The 20,566-nt window shown below is 41.0% G+C and overlaps 1 protein-coding gene across 2 annotated transcripts in view; it reads left to right on the plus strand.

The window, feature by feature from the left end:
- The window catches only part of oprl1 (opiate receptor-like 1), a 33,905-nt gene extending 13,670 nt beyond the window's left edge, over window positions 1-20,235 (plus strand). For both annotated transcript variants that reach the window (XM_037479249.2, XM_037479250.2), the window contains exons 3-6: window positions 10,489-10,576; window positions 11,187-11,369; window positions 12,077-12,167; window positions 19,292-20,235. In XM_037479249.2, the coding sequence (XP_037335146.2) occupies window positions 10,489-10,576; window positions 11,187-11,369; window positions 12,077-12,167; window positions 19,292-19,836 (907 nt within the window). In that variant the 3' untranslated portion in view covers window positions 19,837-20,235. The remainder of the gene's footprint in view (window positions 1-10,488; window positions 10,577-11,186; window positions 11,370-12,076; window positions 12,168-19,291) is intronic.
- Window positions 20,236-20,566: the final 331 nt, after the last annotated feature.

Raw genomic sequence — 20,566 nt, forward strand, 5'->3', positions numbered from 1 at the left:
CTGTCATTACACCGTTAATGTATATATGCCGCACGTTTCAGCGCTAAGTAACACCACTGACAAATGTTCTGAGGGAGGAGATTCATCAGTTTCAGAACCCTTTACAGATGCATTTGTCCAGAAACCCAAAGTGTTTCACAGGGGTTTTGTATGCCGGAGCGGCATGTGGTCCTGGCAGCGACGCACCGTTTCCTCCCTCCCCGTCGAGAGATTGGACTCGAACCGGGGAGGCTAATCCGTCGCAGACACGCGCACACGCGGGGGCACGGTCGGGGGTGGGGTTGCGGCGCTCTGAGCCTTCTGGGAGCCATTTTTTCCCCCGCGTGGTGAAATGGAGCCAGACCATACAGCACCGTCACAGCGCCGCTTCTCCCCTCCAATCAAGCCTTTTGCCTGCGAGCTTCAGAACGGACCTTGATTTTCAATAGTGGGCGAAAGGTCGATTTGTGACCAGTGATTGCTGCAGTTGCCCTACAGTAGGGGGGTTGTGGTGAATGAATGGAATTGAGTTGAATAGAGAGTGAACGATTGGGCCAGTGTTAAAAATGATTCTAAAGATTTGAGACCCGTACAATAACAATTTGGATGGTGCAAACCCGTCTCTAAAAGAGACGTCATTAGTAAACAAACACACGAGTGCACCACCCTCTTCTACCTCACATCTCCATTGGAAATGATCCCCCTGCGTGTCCGGCCCCAGTAAATTGCGTTTTTCAGTTTGTAAACAAACATTACATATGATTGATATAATATTATAAAAAGTTGAATAAAATGATTGCTGATTGCAAGGGATGCAGTTTCCCACTATTTATATCCTGATACCTGGGCTCCGATATCAAACACAGATTACTGATCCAATATTATTGTTTAATCAGCAGGTTCAGTCACTGTATATCTGACAAGATGCCTATATTAGCTGACAACTTTGCCCTTCTCAAGACCTACTTTTTACAACTGTTGGATCTGATGTGATAGCAATGCCTTGTTGGCTAATACTTTAATATGCACTGTTTAACAAGGCAGTCTGCTGTTTTCACAATAACTTATAAATGTTCTAGCTAACAGTGAATGTGTTTACGATGCTATCATGAACATGTACAAAGACTTATCAACGGGACAATAATGACAGGTATTTTAAAGACTAGTACCTATTGTCGATGACCGATTAAAAGGAAATAGAGACGCTGCTTTGTTATCTTAAATGAATAACACAGATCTATTGGTATAGAGCTCATAGAGTTACTTAAAAGCAAATTAAAAAGCTTGAGCTAATTTATTCATCCGAGTGTTACAAAGAAGAATCGCAAAACAGACACTTGATATGTAGATTCATTTCAATTAGATCAAAAGAAAAAGTAGATGCATAGAACAAAGAGCAGGATGAGTGAGGTGAGTGATTGTTTTCGATTGGATTGTTGATGCAGGAGGAGAAGGAGGAGAAGGAGGAGAAGGAGGGTGGGTGCAGACCGGTGAAACAAAAACATGGAGGGACTTATACGTTGGGGTTGAATTTGGCTGAGAGTGCAGAGAGATAAAATCAAAGAAAGATGACTGAAATGACAACCCATTGACCTTGAATTGAGATGAAAAGAAAGTACAACACGAGGGTTGTTTCTTTCACAAATTCACTTTCAAGAGTCACACGGGAAAATATTTTGAGATTTCTTCAGGGAAGGTTTCCAACAAAGTGGAGGGGAAGATGTGAAGCGAGAGGCAGAGGAGGAGAGAGAAATAGGAGATTGCATTTGAGGAGGGATGAGTCCGAGGGGGGGAAACATCAAGGCAGCAGCGTAGGACATAGATGTGAGAGGACGGAGTGGTGATGAACGGAGACAAGTGGGCCTGCCCAACGTGGATGAGTCCCCTCAGGAGGCCGAAGAGACACTGCGACTGTTACATGATTTTGTGGATAGTGGATAAAAGATGAGGTGGCTGAGAAGACTTTCTGCAGCAAAGGCCACTTTAACATTTTTCTCTCTAGTTTTTTTTTAACTCATGACAGAGTGGTGGATTCTCTTTCTGTAGTTTAGCTTTAAAACAGGGCGGTATGGTCACAAGTGTCTAACACACACACGCTGGTTGGACACTGGACTAAACGGGAATTATTTAACTACGCGAAGGTCACCTTTATGTTTTTGTTGCGCTGCTTTTCCCACTACTCTCAGACTGGCTCGCTATGACTCATTCTCTCCCCAAAATGCCAAGACAATCGAAACAGAAGTGGACGTCTCAGCAACACCCTCAACGGAATTGGTTTTAAATTGTCTCTTTTGGGGGGAAATCTTGGAAGTTGTATCTCGTTTTACTTTTAATGGATGCAGGCGTGCCTCCTGCCACCCCTCAGCTCCTCACAACTTCTATCCGTATTACCGTCTAATGCTTGAATTGTTATACAGGATAACTCCCTAATTCCCAACAAAAATTTTACAGACAGTTCTGAATCCTGATAACCAGCCGTTAGCATTGCTGTCAAATGTTAAAATATAAGCCACGCATAATTTGTAGGCTACATGTTGCAGTGCCAGTTGCTTCTGGTCCCAAGAGAGAGTTAAAGGAATAAAATACGGACAAAAATCATATATTTGCCTGTATGCATTTCATAAATGTGTATCATTATAAAGGCATATCATAGTTACAGCTGTAGCGAGATTGTAATGATTGGTCTTTTGACAGAAAGTACTGTGAAGATGCTGAGGACATTTGTATGTGTCTTCAGGAGGGACAGGATGCTGGTAAATGAGGAGGTTCAATGATTGTTCAGCAAGATACATGAAAGAGAAGACTCAAAAGATTGAGTTGGGACTTGACGATGGACACCGTCCAGGTACACAGCGGAGACCTGGACATTGTTGGAGATGAAGCGCCTCTGTTCAGGGCAAAGAGAAACGCTCACAGAGTTTTTCCCCTCCTCTGTTCTTGAGACTGAATAACAGAGGAAGCCACACTCTCCGCTGGTGATATGTTGTTGGAGGAGTTGAGGGCCGGCCAGGTGTCCCTTCCTAAACCACAAAGGATTTTTATCATCCTCCCGCTGCGGCACAGTAGGAATTTAAAGTTGTAATCAAACAGTAATGAGTTTTTTGAAGTAGAGCAGTCTCGTCCGGTGCGGCCTAGTTCCTCGTCTGCTAAACAATACCTTACAGCCTAAATCCTAGATATCAAATCCTATCCTGACACGGCACCGAGAGCCTCGATGCAATGGGTGGAAAGCTCTCATCTAACTGAGCAAAGCGAGTCGAGTTTCCTCAACCACCAGCTTATAACCCTTTTTAATAGAGTATTTGTTAGCCTTGTATTGGGTTATCGAAGAAGTAGATCAGTATATTGACAAGAAATAGGCCCAAATGGTTGGAAAAAATTCACACAAGGGGAAGAAAACCACATCTATTGCAGAGGTGACAGGATGTTAACGGGTCCATATTCTCTGCTGAAACAAAAAGGTTATAGGTTCTCCCCCCCGCCCCATCCACCGGGTCTCCATCAACTACCTCAATCGGTCCCCTTCTCAGCGCTGACCAAAGCTCACACCAGCTGAAGGGCTTACGTGGTACTGCACAACATTTGCCAGGAGGCAGCAGCACGCACGAAACGCGGCACCCCGATGCTCCCAGCAGAGCCGCGAGCAAAGCTGGCGTGCTGGTACAGCGGCGGTGAAATGAGGTAGACGCCGGCTTACCAACGACTTAAAGGAGGAATCATTCATTATTTACCGCGTGTGTCTGGGGGGGGGGGCAGCCGCGCTGCACCGCTGCGTGGGAGGGAGCCGTTCCACGACGCTCGCACATTTGCACCTGCTGACAGTGGCGGAAAAAGCGGCTCTAATGAACATCTTATCCCAGGGTACACTCTCCTTCTGTCTTTAGCATCCTCAGATCTCAGTTGGTGACTCTCTTTCAAGTTAATGAGGGAAGTGTTGCACCTTTTCTATGCACAACGGCGTGTGTGTGTGTGTGTGTGTGTGTGTGTGTGTGTGTGAGTGAGATGAAGGTCTTCACAGGCCGTTGTGCGTCCATCTTTTTAATAGTGAACAAGCGGTCAGATCGAAACAAATGATGAGAAATCAACATCAAAAGAGAAGACAATATATTTTGCGCTGCCATCAAATGGAAAGCTTATGATATGTGGCATCTATTTGACGCGGGTACATTTGTCAGATGAGAAACTGTTGAAGTAAAGGCTACCTGAGTTATTTTGGGACGTGTGTTTTGCACAAGGTTCTTCCAATCTCATTTTTACTCCCGATAAACCATTTTTCGCAGACATGTCTCTATGGAAATCAACAGACATGTGACTCAGGGAGCCAGAAAATTGAGATGAACTCCAACCAACTGCTGTATTGGAATCAATTTGAATTTGGATGAGCAAACGCCAGCAGTGTTCGAATTTGCTCCTAAATTCTTTTACCCCGCAAAATAACCCACCTCCAACTTCGGCAGAGCCATGTCTTTGATGATGTCATTACGTTGTTGATTGAACCCAAAGTTTTCGAATAAGGGGCTGGGGTTCGGCGGCTTGGTTGAAGGTTATTTGTGTTCAACACCTTCAATGTTTGCTTTTGACTTAATGAATTTAGGAGTTTTGGGCTGGTCTAAATGCAGAGAAGGTTGTGAGACTCTGCTTCCTAGTCCCGAGGTCCAAAGATGTGCAAATGCTGTCACTTCTCATCTGGCAAGGTTTCCCAGAAAGTTTGCCAGTGATCCACGAAGCCCACTTAGTTTTTCCGGACACCACATCGAAGGGAATGATGAAACGCGGCTACGCATTTCATCGCGGGTCAGCTTCTGTGCGGGGGCCGGAGGAAACGTTTTATTCTCCCATTCAGACCACTATGGCCCCTGGTTCCCGCTAACGTCTGGTTTCTCAGAACAGAGCTGCTGATACATATCCGGCGTCGGTTGCTGAGCGGGTGTGTCGTTGTTGTAAGACCTTTTCTTCCCACTGGGTTAAGGGCAACTTCAATGACGTTGTAGAGGAGCCATGTATTGATTGCCTTTTTCCTCATTTTGTCACTATAGGCACAGGAATAAATTATCAACAGGCATCCTTAGACAAGAGTGGGATTTGGTCTGTGGATAGAATAAATCAAGGCTGGTGGCGTTATGCAAATATCATTCAAATGACAGTAGTTGTTCCAGGTTTGTTTTGTGACAAATGAATATGGGTTTCTTCCTCACAATGTGAACAGTTAAGTCAAAATAATGAAATAATAATAATATCTGCAGGCACTGCATTGTCTTCCCTTCACGGCTTCCTCCTCCTGTTCCACGGTTTAATGGAGGAGAAGATGATTTCCTGGCACACAAAGATAAGAATAGACAAGAGAACGTGTCAGTGCTTTTGGACATAAAGCGTACGGACAAGAAAGGGTTTCAAAAGGGAAAAATAAAAATGAGGAGATGATTATTGGCAAATGCACAGTTGTGATCCTTCTAAAAGTGTGAGATTTGATCTAATTGTGCCTTTTATGTAACTATGAACTATTTTTTCACTTCTTGGATGGATTTTTTTGTATGTTCACAGCCTGAGCAGGTACAACCTTTTCCTCAATGAAATTCTTTGTACTTTGTATTTTTCATTGCCAAAAACACAACGAAAGCAAGGCGAAACGCCTGGAAGTTAGATGATGATGATCTTGACACCTGGTTGCAGTCTTTCAGTCCAAAATATATGTCCAGTTTACCAGCAACGTGATATCTTACTAAATATGAATTTAATCTGCATATTTCTATATTTTTTGCTGTTTAAATAACTTATATCTAGTTTTATGTATTCATTTACTTTATATATAGCCTGTATCCAGACTGCTTAATTGAGCACATCCTTATTAAGTGATTTAGCCAATCCCCACAAGCCCTACGCTTAAATCTTGATTGCAACTGTTGTTTTTATTAAGAAATGAACATATTTGCCAAACCGTTCAACCCCAAAATTTAAAGAACACAAGGTCACTGCGATGATGTCAGGAAACCTCACACTCTTCATAAATCTAGGACAACTCTGCCAGTCCGTGCTGCTTTACATCAAAGAAAGATGAAAAGGAAAAGACCCAACACTCGCCTGTCCAGCTTCTGCTTCAGGGTCCAATGTTCCATCTGCATCCTTTCTGACATCCAAATAGTGTGGCCATCAGGGCTAATCTTCCACATCTCAGTCTGTGGGGATGAGAGCAAGCTCCTCTCCTCTCAGCTGTCCCGCTGATTTAAACAGACACAATCTTGACAGACACAAATGTTGCTTTTAGCAGCTATAGCTCTGCTAGTGGCAGGGAATTACTGGAGCTAAGATTAAAGTCTATAGCAGCATCTGAATGTAAACGCCATCTAATGACTGTCTGCTCAGCTCGGAGGCTCTGTGGGGCTAAAGATTTTTTTGAGAATATTAACCAAAATTTGAAGAATCTGTCAAAAGCAAAATTTCAGGTGGAATTCCAGTAAGACAACCACACACAGCAGATAGAGATTTCACATTTGTTGATCAATTTCAGAGATATTTTATTGGAGTTGACATATTCATTTTAGTTTGCTGTATTCTTTTTTTATGTGTGTATGAAGACGTGCAATGTTCAATATCCTGTAGCCCTGATTTTAATCATGAAGCGAGATTGCTTCAAACCTCAGAAGACATTTTCCAGTATTTTTAAAATGTATTGCTTATTGTCCGGTTGCAGAAAAAAAGAGTATTTTCTCTCCTAGTTGACAGCATCGTGTAAAAATACGTTCAGCGGCTGTTTTTACAGAATATAAAGAAATTGCATCAAATAATGAAGTGCACACTGTTTTGCCATTCGGCATGTGTATACTTGGCTGTGGCGGCAGTTTTAATTGCAGTGTTTTAAAAATTGCTGAAGTGATTTGGTGACAGGTAATTGTGTCGAATGGAATGTAGACAAAAGTACTGCAGTGTTGAATTGCAAATTGGGTAAAAGGCGGAGCGTTTGTTTAGACTTGCATTGAGGTTCAGCTCCCTGACAATAGCTTTAAGTGATTGTGCTTAAAGTGCAATTTCAGTGGATTCAGCTACAATACATACACAAACATTTGCATGTTTTTGAGTATTTTATATTAAGACAACATCAGATAACAAATAAGAAAACGAAATGCACATTACCATTGACAGTGAAAGAATTACAGGAAGGAAAAGCAGTCAGTTGATGTTCAGAATGAGAAATACACAAGTGAACGAGGAGGCACATAATCAGCACAACAGCAGTATTTTATGCTTCATAAATCTTTTGAGACATTTGTTGTGTTGGACAGATGAGTCCAGAGTGTCACAGGGACACAGCAGCGAGATGAGAAGTTGTGGTTAGTGTGTGTGTGTGTGTGTGTGTGTTGTCGTGTCTGCAACAGATGGTGTTGGAGCTCAGGTTTTTGATTTGTCCTCCCATGTCCTCATCAAGGTTTGTCAAGCCTCTTTTTCTCCAAGATGGAACTCTGATTGTCTTAATTAAGTGGACTTTTGATTCTGCACCAGAATAAGAAGCATGTGTTTACGCGTGTGTGTGTGTGTGTGTGTGTGTGTGTGCGTGTGTCTCTATGCCATACAACATATTCTTTTGGCTAGCAAAACGCTAAAGGCAGCTGGGAAACACTCCAGACTCCATTTCTAAACTCTTTAAACTGATATCATTGTAATCCTCACCACACCTGCCAACATTTGACTGTTCAACATCGGCATGCAGATGTTTCCATAATCCATAGTGCACACTTGAGTCCCTTTTTTGGCAAGGCAGAGGCAATCATACACTCATTGAATTGCTTTTAGAGACTTTCATAGACCTTGAAGAATAGAGTTGACAAAAGAGACACAACGATGCAAAGGAGAAATAAAATGACTCGTACTAAAGGGTTGTATTCAGCTTATTTGGCAGAAGGTTCTTCTCTCTATGCTTTGGCAGACCTGGTTATGTCAAACACAGGATCACTTTGATTGCCTCTCAGCAGCTCACAAGAATTGTGAAGAACTGTGCTCAAACAGGGAAAACTACCACGGTCTACTTCCTACTTAAAAATATATATTTGATACGCAAGTATGAATCCTCCACATTGACATAACTCAATGAACTCAAATAAAACCCTACACGCATTTACAGCCGCGTTGTCGTAACTCTAAAAGGTACTCCATCCTGTTGTGAAGACTAATTCACCTCCAGTGAAAAGCCTGAAAGATGCTCATGCTTTGTTTTCCTGTTCTGTTTTTGTGTCGAGTAAGAAACTTTCATTAAGGCTGAGTCATTGTGACCTTATTGTTTTAGTTCAACAGGTTTACTGCTATAAAAAAGAGTCAGAGACTTGCATAGCTCTGAGATTAGAAAACATTTATTTTTCCTTTGGAAGTGAAGAAAAAACTGAAGGAGAGATGTGTTTAGAACGGGAGATACAGAATATTTCACAAAGAAAAAAAATGCATGTCATATTTATTTCATTTCAAATGGCCTTTGTGCTGTAGTAGTTTGACAATGTGAGCCACATCGTCATAAGGACACACACACACACACAGGCCCCCATTCCATAGTAATTTAAGAGTAGGTGCACGCACATCTTTCTACCAGCGTGTGACAGCTCATTGAAGTCAACACATTGCAGACGGCCGTTTGTGAATAATTCAGAGTGATTATTAATATTTAAAATGGAAGAGCATGGCAGATGAAAGAGTCATCTGATAAACTCATTTCATCCTCCTCAGACTTCCCTCTTTAAATGTATAGAGGCAGACTAAGAAATGGAGAACAAATATTTGGGGAGATACACATGAAAAGAGATGAGAAGAGAAACAAGTAAGAGGAAAATTAGCCCAGCGTGGAACCCCCCCTCCTCAAAGTGTTAGATGCTGCTCTGGGTAAACAAGATCTTGGTAGTTGGTCTTCTGCCTGAGCAAATTCAATCAAACCACATTTTGAAAACCAACCCATTGCAGCGAGACGTATGCTGTTACCGAATAATAAAGAAAAAGAAAGGAAGGGCATTAGGGGCAATGAGAACGTTGTGAATATCCGGACACAAGATAAACATACAGAGATGTACTGTGAAATAATAAAAGATGATCCAGAGAAGAGTAACAGACACATATGGATGGTTCTGCTGGATTGATTTGGTGCCTGGTGTGAGGAAGGGAGGAAAACTGAACAGCTCCGAAGTATTCAGAGCACATTCATGAACAGCTCCGAAGTATACTTGCTTATGAAGTATACTTTGTAAGAATATAAAGGAGGAGAACAAAAAAGGCTGGGCGTGCAGAGCTGGGTGAGATATAGATGAGATACATGTAGTATGAGTAATATATTCAACCCATCAAGTTTTCTCTGTCATAGCTGGTGTCCATAGACATAGCAACACAATTACTGACAAAATCACAGTGTCACGATTTACCTTCAGTTCTGCTGTGAGCGGCATTTTAACCAGAATAGAGGCGGGGAAGTGAGGTTCAGAGGGAGTCTTGAGATTCAGTAAGCACCTTTCATTGGTGAAATCTATGAAAAGATGAAGACGCAACAGCGACGACATTTAATTTCAGGCTTGGAGTATCATACCACTATTAAACATATCTTCATCCTGTAACATGCAGATGCGACACAGACAAATACAGGAAGGAGGGAAGGAATCAGAAACACGGAGGACATGGAGATGGATTACAAGCAAAGTGCAGGAAAGATACATAAAGTTAGAGGAAGGTAACGAGAAGGATGAAAGGATTAAAGTCTGAAAGACACAGAAGTCGAGATGGAAGGGAATAGATAAGTGAAAGACATAATTAAAGAGGGGGGTGTTGCGTACAGTGAACGGTATCTAAAGTTGGAACGGTTGGGGGGTTATGAGGAGGGAAAAAAAAGAGGAAGAGGAGGCAGGGAGAAAAGATGAAAGAATGAAGGGGATGTGTTGAGGAGAAAAGGGAAAGTGCAAAAGAGCTCAAGGCCAAACTGAATGAAGGAAGATGGGGAGGTGCAGGAATCGCATCGACTGCGATGCCTTTTTAAAGTTTTATCCAGGGCAGGAAAAGCAAAAACAACAGAAATTTTTCCTTCATTAGTATCATTTATTTAATTCTGCAGTGGAATTAATTTAAATTCATCCATTTCAATGTTTCAGTAGCATTATTTAAGATTCAAGATGATTTTAAGATGTAAACGGATTTACAATTCTGTATATTTTCTGTCAAATTTGTACAAGACTGTTGGTTACATAATTAAGACATTGTGAGCAATTGTATTGTTAAAACCTTCTCACACTGGACCATCAGACCTGAGGTTCTCCCTGCAATGAGAACCAAGAACTATCAGAAATAAGACACCTGAGTTAATAGACCAACAACTGAATCAATGCAGACTACAGTTTTTCTTCAGGCTGATCTTTCAGTCTCATAAGAGACTCATAAGTGTGTGTGTGTGTGTGTGTGTGTGTGTGTGTGTGTGTGTGTGAGACCTACAGTGAAATGAGCTCAAGCTTCCTTATTGTCTTAACGTGTGTGTTGCTGTGCTCGCTCTCTCCTCAGATACACAAAGATGAAGACGGCCACTAACATCTACATTTTTAACCTGGCTCTGGCTGACTCTTTGTTCCTGGCTACTTTACCTTTCCAGGTATGACTTATGACTTATTTACGAGTACAGCCTTTGACTATTTACACTGTTTCCTGAACTATTCTTTTGACATTAGGCCTCAGCCATGACATTTTAAATAATGCAAAACTACAATTTCTGTACACCAAGACAAATGTTAAGGATTTTTTTCCAACTCTATTTCATGTAAGATTTCAGAATGTGACTTTTCCTCAAGTGAAATTATGTTAGCTTTACTCAATCAATATCTCCTGCGAACATAAACACAAATCTACGATTTATATGAAAATCGTGATTTGAGGATTTATTGCTTAGCGCGTTGTCACTGGTCCGTGTATTGTCTGTTAACACATAGCTTCAGACCATCAACATGCTTTTTGACATGGTTAAATAAAACCCTTCTTTACTGGTTGTGACAGCAAACCCTTGATTTCACCTTATGAGTCTTAAGTAATCCGGGCAAAATGGGTTTGTTAGTCTACATACACACGTCATCATTTACTCATTCACACCCATTCATTTACTGATGACAGGAGCTACCATACACAGTGCTGAAATTCACACCATTCACACACCGCAGTCCCGGTTAGTCTTTCAAGCTGTTCTCTGTTTGATGTCCGCATATTTCTAGGGCACCGATGTGTTTCTGGGCTTCTGGCCATTCGGGAACGCTCTGTGCAAGGCGGTGGTGTCCATCGACTACTACAACATGTTCACCAGCACCTTCACCCTGACAGTGATGAGCATGGACAGGTACGTGGCGGTCTGCCACCCTGTCAAAGCGCTGGACATGAGGACTCCTCACAAGGCCAAGGTAGAACCGTTCAAAGTGCAATATTCACTTTAAGTGTTGCTGACACGACCAGAAGTCAGAGTTTAGTCACTTCACCACAGCGATTATTCATCCAGAGTTTGCACATACATGAATAGTAAGCAGATGTTCATGTACATGCCAAAACTCTGTATCTCAAAACTATATATAGTGCTGTCAAACGAAGATAATATCTAATCGCGATTAATCGCATTATTCTAAACGTCCCTTCCGTTTTTTTTTTCCATCTAGTTTTTTCATTTAAATGCTCTTATCAACATGGAAAAGTGGATTGGCTTGCTTTAGGCAAATGTTTTCTTTTACTGAAAAACAACATTGCCAAACAGTGTGGTACACAATAAAATTAAAAAGTGCATATTTCAGGTAAACAAGTATGGTGCAGTTAAAACATGGCTTAATATTTCCTTTTTTTAAAGTTTGCTGTGAACAAAGCAGTCAGGCCTCTAATTTCAGAAACAATGAACCGTAACAGTTTGGTTAGCAATAAAAGGTAAGCCTCCTTCTTTGCTTTCAGCCGGCTACTCAAACAGACTTTTTTTTTTTTTTAAGAAAACGCTAATCTGGTGCTAAAAAAATTGACGTCGTTAAAACGGGTTTGCATTGACGTTGTTTATAACTGTTGATAACTGACAGCACTAATAACTAATAATCATAACTTTTAACTTATAACGCCGTTCTTTTTTCCCAAGGTGGTGAATATCTGTGTGTGGGTTTTGGCCTCAGCCTTCGGCGTCCCGGCCATGGTCCTGGGAAATGTCGAGGAGGAACAAGAGCATAACAGTAAGCCGTTCACAGATGTGTTTGTGGAGACACTTGCTGTACGAGGAGCTACGAGTCTATTAGGAACTACTACCGATTGCTCTACATACACATGTTGTTCACCCATTCACGGTGCAGGGCGAGTGACCACTATGGAAATATCATTATAGTATGACGAGCAAGAAGGTCCACTAATGGTTGTTTGGAGGGATCAATCAAACAGGAGTATCACAGGGGACAACTGTTCCTGTCCTGTGTGAAACCAAAAAGAAACATGTGAGTGGTTACCTTTGTTTGATAGGGAAGGTGTTGTATATTAACACCACTCACATTCTTGTAGTTCTTACTTACGGTTGATGCATCGTCGCAACACAAAACAAGTACTTTTGTTGCCTTGGTGATTTCTGCAGGCATTATAAGACGATCGGGTCGATTATCGTCTCATTGATACCTGATAAACCTGATAAAAGCTCTATTTGCAGTTTGAAATTGACTTATTTCATATAGCTGCTCAATAGTACCGCTGAGTGGATCCAGCTGGGTTTTTCTTCTATTCGCGTGATAAGCTGTGTGCGTGTTTCAAAGCAGGGCATTTGCCTTATAGGGTAGTGTGAGAGTGACGAGGAGCATCTGATCGGGTCTGATCGTGTTGGCAGCCGCTGCTATCTGACACACTTGCTTACAGCTCACAGATGGCAGATCTTCTCCTAAAAAGGACAAAAAATCCAAATTATTCTGCTCATATTGTTTAGTAACAGGTGCACAAACATTGTCACATGACCTCAAAGGGGCAATAAATAGGCTTTATAAAAAGCTGAGGTGGAAAATGAACACGTATGTTGTTGATGTTAAACATAGTAGTTAATAGACAGGCATGCTAGTAGCTCAACGTCTCTTGAGCAGCTGCTGAGATTCATGGCTTGTAATTCTCCATCACTGGCCTCTATTGCGTTCTGGAGCAAAATAAATCCTGCCTACTGCAGTTTTAACAGACCGACTGTTTAGCTGGATAACTCATTAATGTTATAACAGAGGGACCTAACTGTTTATGACATGTTTAGTTAAAGATGGAAAGGAGAGGCAGGGTGTATTGTTCACATTTGTATTACAGTTTTTGTAATTCTTGTAAAAATCATGAAGCATTATCTTCTACTATTAAAATTATCTGGAGTGTTTTGGCCAAAAGACAAGGATTTACATTTTTTCAAATGCGAGCAATATGAATGTATTTTTATTTGAAGGTGAAATACATGGTTTAAACTTCAATTTTAGTTTACATAATATAATACAAATTGATTAAGAAGCTTGACTTTAGAAACTCTAAAAAAAGGATCGACCTTTAAAAAGGTGGTGGGGCAGGTGATTGGATAAACCATCCATCAATCAAATATATATGAAAGTGAATAAGGGGAAGAGCAATAAAAAAGCCTTCAGTTTAATTTGTTTCTCTTCTTTCAATGACAATATACTTTCCACTCTGATATAACTGATGCTATTGCAGCATTGTCTAAGCTTGCCTTTCCTCGAGGCGTAATAGTTTAAAAAAAATATTTTAAAACATTTGCCTCTCTGTGTCTTCTGGCACACACCTAAGCCCTGCATTCAGCTGCCACTAGCTCCTCACTGGACACGTATTGCATCGGACACAGGCGCATTACCTGAAGCCTGGCAAGGCAGATTTTTGTGTAATATGTGGTTCTTTTATTTTAATGTGGTAGCATGCTGAACCTACAATGGGACTGACTTACAAAAAAAAAAGAAAAAAATCAACACTAACAGTTGGATCATAAGAGATCATGTTTACAGTTTTAACTTAGGGTAACACATCAAATGACAAGTTGTGACATCCTCTCATACACGTCCATACTGTCGAACTTTTTGCAAGCAGCCGTTTCCTGTTACAACATAAATGCAAGTTTAAGGAACATCCACTTTGGCTTCTTTTTTCATAACAGGACGTCGCTGCAGCAAACGCAGAAACGCTGTTTTCCAAAAACGCTTGATCGTGCGACTGCTTTTTAAAAGTTTGCACCGTCACAGTCACCAGTTGAACTGATTGGAAGATAGAACGGTTCGGCACAACACAGCTTTAATAATATTTATATTTATGTTATTAATAAACATAAAGACAATCACAAAACTTTAACCGCCATTGATTTCCCACGTGCCCACGCCCACGCTTTGGCGTTAAATTGGGCTCAAATCGGGGGCCATTTTGCAGTTAAATTGAGTAATATGCTGCAGCTAGCAGAGGATCGGGAGGCCGAGTGGTAAGTTATTGATCCGGTCTCAGCCTGCAGCTACAGCGTAATCCTATAATCATTTTTATTTACCCGACAGCTGAGCTGCATCTCTGCTCTCTTGTTTACTTAATGCATCTCTTGTTTCAACTCATTCATCTCTATTTTTTTCTTTTCTTTATCCTACCTTCTTCACATTGTTATTTGCATCTTAATGTCATCAAAATCCACGTCATTCGCATCTTGTTCTGATCTCTGTGATTTTATTTATGTCATTATAATCTCAATTCCACTTGCATTTTACTCATTTATTTTCCATTTCAGTCTCACGTCATCCGAGTCAATTTCATTTTTAAATTCATTTTTCTCTCGTATTTCTTTCTCATCTTCTTCATCTTAATTTTAATGCATTCTCCTAATTACTCATTACATCATATATCACTCATATCTGTTCTCTGTTACTCTCTGTCACTACTTTCATTCTCATATATATCATTTCATTTTAATTAATTCAATCGCATTCTTCTCATTCACATCTCGTTCTCCTCCACTTTGTATTATTCTCCTTCATGCTCTCATCTTTTTCCTTTGCCACACCTCTCCTTTGTCATACTCTGTCGATTCTTTTCAACCATGTTTTACTCCACTATCATCTCTTATCTTCTCTCTTCTGCTTCCTACTTACCTTACCTACACATTTTCATTGAGGATTCATTCAGGGATAATTCACATTTAGCCTTCTCCACTTCTACTCCTCTCTACATCTCTTCCTGTCATCTTCAGACAACGACAGGAGCTTGATAACCTGAGAGCTGCAGGGAAAGTCACAGCATACCGCTCTCAGTAATTGGGGTCAAAAGCCTTGCCCGAGGAGATGGTGGCAGGAAGGAGCCTATAATCAGTGCTCACCCTGTTGTCACTAATAGACGTCTCTTACTAATCCTTCCAAAAGACTTGTGAATGTGTCAAAGTGTGTTTCCTGGCAGCGCAGAAATGTCAATTATTGCTACAGTCCTGAGACACACATGGAGTGTCATCGTTCATTATGTACACAAGGCTTGGCTTATAAATGGTTGGTTTTGCACAGTTTGGTTATATTTACACTTTAAAGTTGGAGATAGGTTTTGGCATTGAACATTTCTGCAAAAAACAGATAGGTTTGATGTTTTTTGTGTTTGCCTTTTGGTCAAAGCTACTGATGTGTTACGATTAGGGACGCACAGATCGAGCAACGTTCTTACAGACCAAAACTTATAGTCCCACTATTTGGGGAAATTGCACCACGTTTGTCATGGAAAGTCCTTTGGGTCCTAAGCAATATCCCTGCCAAGTGCTAAATTGATTGGATGAATAGCTCTTGAGACATGATTATTCCTTGCTTTAAAATTGATGTTGCATGGAGCAAAGCATTCAAGTAAACAGCTTGTATTAGCTGATAGCCATCTGCTGTTTCTTTCACACTTCGCAGTGAAAAAGTTCATTCATGAGCTAGTATCATATCATTGGTGGAGATGTTATCAATCAAAATGTATGTTACGCGTGTTGATTTGTGAATAAGTAACAAGAGTAAAGTTCTGTGTCTCATTGTTCTGTGTGAAGGGTGATGAGAAATTTAAGAGAAATCGTCTAAATAGATTTAATACATTTGCAACAAAAGAGTACCTGAAAAATCTGGAACGTGTGTGTGTGTGTGTGTGTGTGTGTGTGTGTCTCCACTGCTCACACAGATGTACACACAATCACCCATGCATATAAAACAAATGTTTTCCTCTAGATATTGTTGAAATAAAAATAGTGACAGACAGTCAGGACCCTTATTTTTCTTACCAACAAATAGAGAACTGTGAAGTGAACACAAAGTTGTATAACCAACTCAGCATCTGTCGGAGCCATTTATCAGCCACAAGCTTAAGAAGCTGACACAACTGGAAGACACGGAGGATACACTTCATATGTGATAGGGTTCACATTCAAACAACTGGCTTTAGGCTTAATGTGTACATGCCTAAGACCTATGAAGACAAATGGTCTTCTAATGGCCGTTTCCTTTGGCCTTTTTGTTATTCCGCACCAGTGTTTTTTATTTATTATTTTACATACGGTCGGAAAAAACCACTTCACTCAATTTTGCTATAGGCTTAAATAACAGCAACAGTAATAAACAATCCGTTCATTTCTCTTAAAAAAAACGAGGGAGTAGAGAAGGAAGAAGAGAAGATAACCACACTGCAATGTGACCTAAGAAATATTAATATGTGTCGTTGAGCGGTTCAGCAGCTGATAGTGGTTACACTGTGCAGCTTTTACTGTCTACATTATGTCTCGCTTTGAATTGGGACCACCGCTTAAAATAATAATCCCCTGACTTTCAAAAAGGTACTGCAATGACGTTGAAGAGAGAATTATCTCTCTATCTAGATAGGGAGAATAAAAAAGGTAGAGAGCAGAGAAAGTCACTTTCTACAATGAATAGAGGTACGGTGAGGAAGATACATCAGTGAAGAGGAAAAGATCAAGTCAGAAAAGTGGTCCAAACGGTGATAGGAAAAAATAATAAAAAGACAATAAATCCAACAGATATGAACGGGAAAATAAAAGCCTGAATAAAAAGAGAGACAATATACATCTTGGGATAATACTGAAAACTTCTTACATGTAATCTCTCAACATATTTTATTGGAAAAGTTTTTGTGTATTTTTTTAAGTAGGTTTTAACAAAGAGTAAGATGGGTAAATATATTTTTTAAATACCTTAGTTTTCGATTAGTTCCCCCCCAGTAGAAAGCAAATGTACAAATATTCCTGGTTCGGTCAAAGTTAACCCTGAGCCCTTCCCTGTGCCTAAAGCCTCGAGGGAGACTTCCCTTGTAAAGTGTTTGATGATCATGATGTAGCTGTTTACAAGCTGAATGTGTATTTATGTAGGTCTACATCTTGTGGTGTGCTCACTGTACTGACAAGCTGTCAGTCGGTCTCTTGAGACGGAAGAGAATGAAATTGCATACATACAAATTAAAGAAAATAAATCGAAACGTCCGCATGGTTTGCTGACAGAAATATCTGAAGAATGCAGGACGAAGAGCATGCAGTTTCCTTAAGATCAAGACAGGTGAGACAGGGAGGATTACATTAGTTTAGAAATAAGAAGATGATCGGTTAACATTAGGGGACTCATTTAAATGAGAAAAAAATACTGTTGAATTGATTAAAAAATACTACTACTTATAATACGTTGACATGCCCGCTGACCCTCAATGAGGAGCAATGCAACTTATTTCCCCAATGTGATCAGTATTATTGTTGGTTGTGCTTTTCTTTAGTTTTATGACCAGATAGCTATTCACAGCCATTTTTACACATATACTTCACCGCCCAGCATGTTACTATTTCTGTCCTTTCACACAGACTTTTATCGTTCTTTCGGTCAATGGCTGGACTAGAAAAGGAGGCTACAGATTCCCCCGCACACTATAAATCATGGACACTTGTGGTCCTTCAGTGGATAAAAGCATCCACCAATTCCACTTTTTCTTTTAACAGTTCCTATTTCTGTTTGATATTGCTCCCTTGAGTATTTCTGCAGTTTATTCAGCAGTGCCTGCATGCATGTACGCCCCGTTCTCTTACAGCTAAAAAAAACAGTTTCGGGATTTAACTCAAAACACAATTTTTTATTTATGTTGCCTTTATATCCAAAATGTCTACATCACAAGTATGATGAGTTACATGGGTACTTCGGTTGAAGAAAATGAAGACAAAAATACCAATTCATTGAATTGATTAAATGTGTTAAATTCAAGTATCAATATATATATATAATATGTAAGATGTAGCAAAGACATCCTGAGAACCAAATGAAGATGGCTGTGTCAGCACTGTTTACAATGTTAGCGCTGTTAGCACTGAAAGCATGATAACTGCTTTCTCTTGGACGAAATCCCTCCATGATAGAACTCTGAATTTGTAATCTAGCAAAATATAGAAAGGATTCTTTCCATCTACTATCCTGTGCTTATCCGAGTTTGGGTCTGTGAATGTCTTCTTAAGCTGATTGTGAGCTGTTCACTGTTTCTTTTAACTTCTCTGCACTGCTGTCCAAAAGTCAACTTTATATCGTGCTCTTTGATTCGTGATCCATTACTTCCTGAATGATAAGAACATTATCGTTATCAGCTGAGTTTAATTCAGATAATAGGTTAATTCATTCCAGTCTCATCGGGAAGACTGGAATGTCGTTTTTCTTTTTGATTTCGGCTAAAGGCACAAATTTAATAGTGTAAAATGGATCATCGTGATTTATATTGATAATGATGATGATGAGTTAACTGATTAACCTGTGAAAACCTATTTTCCTATCATTGCTCACTCAAACTGTCAATTCTTATATTGTACCTATACAATCATAAACTACTATACATGTTTTTGTTCTCTGTTACTATGTGTGCTCTATCAGTAATAGCTCTTGCTGCCTAATCTACATAAGTAATTTGCATTTTTGATTAAGAACGATTATTCAAGCACGATCCACGTTGTTCCCTGTAGTAAACAAAGGAGGCTTTGTCCTGGTTTAATGGCATTGTGTTTAAATGAAGGTTTATCTTTTCCAAATTAACGCCAGTCACATTCACACAAAACAGATATAAATTTTGCCTCTATGCAACAGTATAGTTTGTTAGCAGCCAGAAAAGAATATTTTTTCCTTAAGAAACAAGCCAGTCAACAGACAATCCAAGAGTCACCACAGCTTATTGAACAGTGTCTACAATTATATGATTTAATGTATTTAAGGCAATAGCTGAATTAGCGGTATCTCCCTTTGCATCATACCTATTCTGTTACTAGAAGGCTGTACCCTACACTTCAGTCAGTCTCTGTCTTCCTCTCTTCCCATTCTCGTGCACATAGGCGTTGAGTGCATCATGGTTTTACCTGAACCGAGGACTCACTGGGATCCCGTCTTCGGTACCTGCATCTTCCTCTTCTCCTTCCTCATCCCGGTCGCCATCATCAGCATCTGCTACAGCCTGATGGTCAAGCGTCTGCGCAACGTCCGCATCTTGTCCGGCTCCAAGGAGAAAGACCGCAACCTGCGTCGCATCACCAGGATGGTCCTGGTGGTGGTGGCGGCGTTTGTCGTGTGTTGGACGCCGATCCAGATAATGGTCCTGGCTCAGTCTCTGGGCTTCAACCTGACCAGCTTGTTCACCCTGGTCCTGATGCACTTCTGCATCGCCCTCGGCTACGTCAACAGCAGCTTGAATCCTGTCCTCTACGCTTTCCTGGACGAGAACTTCAAGCGCTGCTTCCGGGAGTTCTGCAAACCCTCTCCGTTCCGCCTCGACACCCAACAGTCGGGCAGAATGAGGAGCATCGCCAGGGAGGTGGCGGCCGCTTACAGCTACAAGGCTGAAGGCAGGGGGTCGGGAGGAGGGACGCCGAATCCAGCATGACTAGGCGTGGAGCTCCCCTTGGTGGGGGTGGACCCCAAAGAGAGGGGAGAGAACCAGGGGACGGGGAACTCCAACACAGAATTAACTCAGATCACAGGTCTATAGCGGCACGAGCCCCCCCGCCCCCCAACGAGAAGACTGGCTTGGGGTGGGGGGGAGGAGAATGAGGAGGACGGGGTTGAAAGGAAAAGAATTTAGGGTGGTGTAAGAATGAAAAGCATAGGGTGCTTGTAGGATATGGGTGGAGGGGGGTTGAATACATTGAAAGATTTGATGGGATGGGTGTGGACATCTAGGAAGGAGATGCAAGAAATGGGAGAGATTATTTCTGGATCCTGGTTCAAGTAATGATTATGCTCATAACTCAACGGAGCCAGAGTCAAATGTTTTTGAATGTAAGACTTCCAGAGGTGGGAACAAGTCACTGTTAGGCAAGTCACAAGCAAGTCTCAAGTCGTTGCCCTCGAGTCCCGAGTCAAGTCGAGTCAAAGACGAAGCAAGTCCCAAGTCAAGTCACAAGTCACAGCCAACAAGTCTCAAGTCGAGTCACAAGTCGTACCATTTTAGTTTCGAGTCATTTCGAGTCCTTTTATTATAGTGGGGACGGGGAACCCTGGCTGATGGTGCGCTGCCTCACAGACCTAGACTACGAAGGGAAGGGTAATGGTGGATCGACTGTGACTGTGTTATAGTACTGTAACGCTCACCCCAATGCTGCAGCGTAAATAAG

This window comes from Pungitius pungitius, chromosome 1 (genome assembly GCF_949316345.1).
Source record: "Pungitius pungitius chromosome 1, fPunPun2.1, whole genome shotgun sequence".
NCBI classification, from domain to species: Eukaryota; Metazoa; Chordata; class Actinopteri; order Perciformes; family Gasterosteidae; genus Pungitius; species Pungitius pungitius.